Raw genomic sequence first — 5,000 nt, forward strand, 5'->3', positions numbered from 1 at the left:
GTTATGAGATCACAAAGTTTGGTCCAATGTTAAGTCTATGGGATTTTTTCCGAAGGTCCCAGGATATTTTCCGGAAAACCAAAAGTCAGATCAGTCGGAAAAGATATAGCACAGCGATTCAGACCAGTTTGGAGGTCTGGTGTGAGTTTGGTAGTCTTAGCTTGAAAGCTCTAGGAGGAGATAGAGTTCGATTTTTAGTCTCAGAAGAAAAATAGGATTTCAGTAGTCTGGCTTTGACAAGCCAGCCTAAATAATCGATTACATAAATTCAAATAATAACAACGCATAATTAAAAATAATAACAACAACAAATGTTCGATACACATTTTTGTACATTGTATTCCACAGCTTTCCAGTGTGTTGTTTTGTCTTTTGCTGGTGAAACAAAATCTGCAAAGTCTGAGTCTGGTGGGAGCACTTTTAGCTTAGCTTAGCATAGATCATTGAATCGGATTAGACCATTAGCATCTCACTCAAAAATGGCCAACGAGTTTAGATAATGTTCCTATTTAAAGCTTGACTGTTGTGTGGTTACAATTATAGACATATAATGTACGGCTGTACAGTAAAGCCTGATTTATACTTCTGCGTCAGGTGACCGGCGTAACCTTCTGCGCGCTGTCTCTGTCGGTCTGCATTAAACTTCCGAAACGCTAGTGGGCAGTGAGGTGTTAATGTTCCTCTGTGTCGAGTTTCTTCTCTGCTTTTTTGCTTTTTCTGAACACTTCCGGGATGTACAAGTGGCTCAAACTCGCTCATTTTGAGGCAGGAACCGGCGGACGTGCAACAACTTTAACTATGAGGTAAACACAAAACAAAACTTTCCATCCAGAGCTCCTTCACGAGACTCCACACTTGTAAACAATCGCTCCATCAGGCTCGCACCATTCGCGCGGCTCTCGGTCCCGCCCAGACTCGTCAGCGTTACCAAGCCAACCAATCACAGAGCTTATGCTACGTGTCGTTGCGACGTGTAGTTACATTTTTTGAGAGGTGCACGTCAGTGATGGCGATGGGCACGGCGAAGGGCTATGCGTCAGCGCCGTAGCATATGCCGACATTTGACGCAGAAGTATAAATCAGCCTTAACGTGTCGTCTGTTTGTTTTGGTTGTCTTCATTTTAATGGTTTCGTGATGATGCGATGGTGTGCTTTATCTGCCTGATTCCCGATGAAGTGGGCGGGTTGTGTGGCGTTTGATTCGGGGGACGTTCTGGGGGTGGGGTTTGCAAGATGTGCTGTGAGCTCCAAGCCAGACAGTGGAAACGCGACATGATTTCGGCCTTACTGCTCAACCTCCTGGGCAATTGGCCTGGCCCGATAAAAGCCCTGGCTCGCACTGGCCCAACAGTGGAAATGCGGCTATTGTGTACTAAGACTGATGGAAAATGAAAAGCTCCTATATGCCGATGTTAGGGCTGAAAAATAAACATGTTCAGCTGGAGCAACATTTACTACACAGAGCCAAAGTTCTCTACTAAACTACGCTAAATATCGTAAGAGATTTCATCATGTGACGGTCAAATCAGAAATAATCATTCTGCAATGTTGACTGTTGTTTGCGTAGCTTCACTGTAAACTACGACCTTCTGTAGTAATTGTTGCTAATGGTAAACCTGAAAGCATGTGCAAATACCACATATAATGATATTTTTACTCAACTCACTTTATAGCTTCAGTCGAGTGTTTACAATAAGTTCTTCTGTGAAATGATGCGTTTTTTTACTCAGAATATAGCATGCAGCATATTTCACAGCGTTATAATAAGCAGTGACAAAGGCTTTGAATCAATATATACTTTATTATCAGGAAAATTATAAGAAGAACTCCATAAACCCCCACTGTGCACCATTTCAGCCCTATACTGTCAGTATCAGATGTCGTAATTAAACCAGTGTTATATGTGTGTTACCTGTTGTTGCAGTGTCCTGTGATGGTGCGGTAGCGCTTGGACAGACAGTCAGATTTACACACCGGTCTCTTCATCTCTGCTGAGCAGCCGGTGGCCTGCAGGATGGTCTCCATGTCTTCTGCGCTCAAGAGCTCTGAAACACACACAGAGCATATCAATATGGCTTTAGGATCATGCGTTTATTTACGATGTTTTGGTAATTGCACAAACAGCTATAAATAAAATAATTAAATTAAAAAATGCGACACGGTGGCTCAGTGGTTAGCACAGTCGCCTCGCAGCAAGAAGGTCGCTGGTTTGAGTCCTGGCTGGGTCAGTTGGCATTTCTGTGTGGAGTTTGCATGTTCAAAACATATTCTGAATAAGTTGGTGGTTCATTCCGCTGTGGTGAACCCTGATAAACAAAGAGACTAAGCCAAAATTAAATTAAATTAAATTAAATTAAATTAAATTAAATTAAATTAAATTCAATTCAATTCAATTCAATTCAATTCAATTCAATTCAATTAAAAATATTTACCATTATTTATAAGCACTATTAACATCTGCGATGTGTTTTAAATAACAAAAAATAAAATGTACAATTATGATTAAAATTAAATATATTTTTAAATATCTTAAAATTTAAATTAAGCAATAAGCCATATTAACATGCATTGTGTGTTTATTGAATTAAATTAAATAAGAAATTGAAATAAAGAAGAAAAAAATAAATTATTTTACACTAAAAATGAGCAATATTAACATCCGTGGTGTGTTTAAAACTAAATAAAATTAAAGTAACTGTATAATTATAATTGAAAGAAAATAAAACAATTTAATTATGTTAAATAAAATAACAAAACATTTTACATGAAATACAAGCAATAATAACATCCGAGGTGTGTGTTTTAAATTAACTAAAATTAAATAGACTGTACAATTATAAATAAAAAGGAAATAATTATTATAAAGGAAATAAAACAATTCAAATATTTTATTTAAAATAAAATTAAAAATAAAATAGTGTTTATCATACAAGACTTCTGTACTGTACCGCTGAGGTCCGGTTTGTCCATGGAGTGTGTGTAAACCATCTCCCTAATCAGCTCCACCGTGTTGTCCAGAAACTCTGCAGCTCTGATGTGGGCTTTGGTTTTGGGGCCGGTTTGTTTAAACAAAGCCAGCAGGTCATTGGGTCGAACAGAACCCTCTGATATTGACATTTTCATCCTGATGAACAAGAAACAAGACACTAGTTGACACTAAACTGACCTCAGATCAGCAATGCTTTAATGTATGGTCTTTTTAAAGGGGACCTGTTATGCAAAAATGACATTTATAAGGGGTTTAAACACAGTTGTGAGGCAGCAGTCTGTGAATATAAGCAGCTTCTAATGGTAAATGTTGTATTAATTGTATTTTTTATAATCAGACTTGATATAATCAGTCTGCAGAAATACTTTGATTGACATTCTGCCTTTGTATGTATCATCAAAGGGAGAAAGCTCCGCCTACTAGTGAACATCTCTCCCTCATTAGCATAGGACTCTGGTCTTGTATTTAAATCTGCCACCTGGCCAACACACAGGCACTTATAGCTCCACCCTCTTCTGAAAAGAGCACAATCTCATTTGAATTTAAAGGGACAGTCACCAAAAAACCCATTTATGATCAAAGCCTAAAAGGGTCAGTTTCAGAGAGTTATACAACATTATTTATGTGGTATTTTGAGCTTAATCTTCACACACACACACACACACACACACACACACACACACACACACACACACACACACACACACACACACACACACACACACTCTCTAGAGACATCAGAAACTTATTTTACATCTTGTAAAAGGGGGATAATAAAGTCTCACCTGTCAGTAGTGTGTGCGTATGCTGCGTCGGTCAGCTCTCTGGCTCTGCGTAAAGCTTCCTGAATAAAACCAGATCCCAAATACACTAGAAGAAACAACAGAATTCTGTCCTTTCAGTTCACTTCTGAAGCTGATTTGCAATACATCAGGAAATCAAAACATCCTATTGTGAATTTTATACAGGCATGTCAGCTGTCTGTATACTATGGAGGAGTAAACACATGCACTTAGATACGGTATCTTATTCCTCTTTTAAAAAATGTGTGAACCAGTTTTGGTACCTGTTGCATTCTCGGGGGGAAAGTGAGATGTAGCAGAGAGCGGCAGACATGAGATGACGAATACAGACAGAATCAAGCATGAGAAAGTTTCCTGCAAGAAAGATCATGTGCTGATTGTCAATAAATCAAGCAGTTCACTTCAGATTTATGTGTAGAACAAAAAATATATTGTTTAAAGACAATATTTATTTATAGTAAATATATTGATGTGATAAAAACAGAAGTAATATATATTATAATATATAGTAATATATATATTGTGTGTGTGTGTATATACACGTGCTGTCATCATGGCAAACACAAAATGATTGAGTTATTCGAAATGACTTATTAAACTATTTAATTAAAAAATTAGTTATTCAAAATAATTTATTAAATTATGAATTAAATTATATTTATATTTCTCTCTATTAAAAACCACTTGGGAAATATAAAATTATCTAATAATGTAAACAAAAATGTTTTAAATAAAATTTATTGAAATTAAAATTAATAATAAGAAAATAAAAACATTTTTAGAAAATTATAAAAAATATTATATATATATATATATATATATATATATATATATATATATATATATATATATATATATATATATATATATATATATATATATATATATATATATATACAGTTTTAGTCAGAATAACTAGCCCACTTGAATTGTTTAATTTTTCCCACCATTTCTGTTTAAAAGTGAGAAGATTTCTTTGACATATTTCTTATCATAATAGTCTCTAATAACTGATTTATTTTATCTTTGCCATGATGACAGTAAATAATATTAGACTAGATATTCTTCAAGACACTTCTATACAGCTTAAAGTGACATTTAAAGGCTTAACTAGGTTTATTAGGTGAACTAGGCAGGTTAGGGTAATTAGGCAAGTTATTGTATAATGATGGTTTGTTCTGTAGACTATAGGGAAAAAAATAGCTTAA

At 35.4% G+C, this 5,000-nt stretch overlaps 1 protein-coding gene across 1 annotated transcript in view; it reads right to left on the reverse strand.

Moving 5' to 3' along the window:
- Positions 1-5,000, reverse strand: part of epx (eosinophil peroxidase) — a 42,199-nt gene that overhangs the window by 35,521 nt on the left and 1,678 nt on the right. Inside the window, exons 2-5 of the mRNA XM_073942523.1 lie at positions 4,056-4,146; positions 3,775-3,859; positions 2,949-3,124; positions 1,913-2,045 (exon numbers count right to left, since the gene is read on the reverse strand). Of these exons, the coding sequence (XP_073798624.1) occupies positions 1,913-2,045; positions 2,949-3,124; positions 3,775-3,859; positions 4,056-4,146 (485 nt within the window). The remainder of the gene's footprint in view (positions 1-1,912; positions 2,046-2,948; positions 3,125-3,774; positions 3,860-4,055; positions 4,147-5,000) is intronic.

The sequence above is a fragment of the Danio rerio genome, chromosome 25, assembly GCF_049306965.1.
Source record: "Danio rerio strain Tuebingen ecotype United States chromosome 25, GRCz12tu, whole genome shotgun sequence".
Lineage (NCBI taxonomy): Eukaryota > Metazoa > Chordata > Actinopteri > Cypriniformes > Danionidae > Danio > Danio rerio.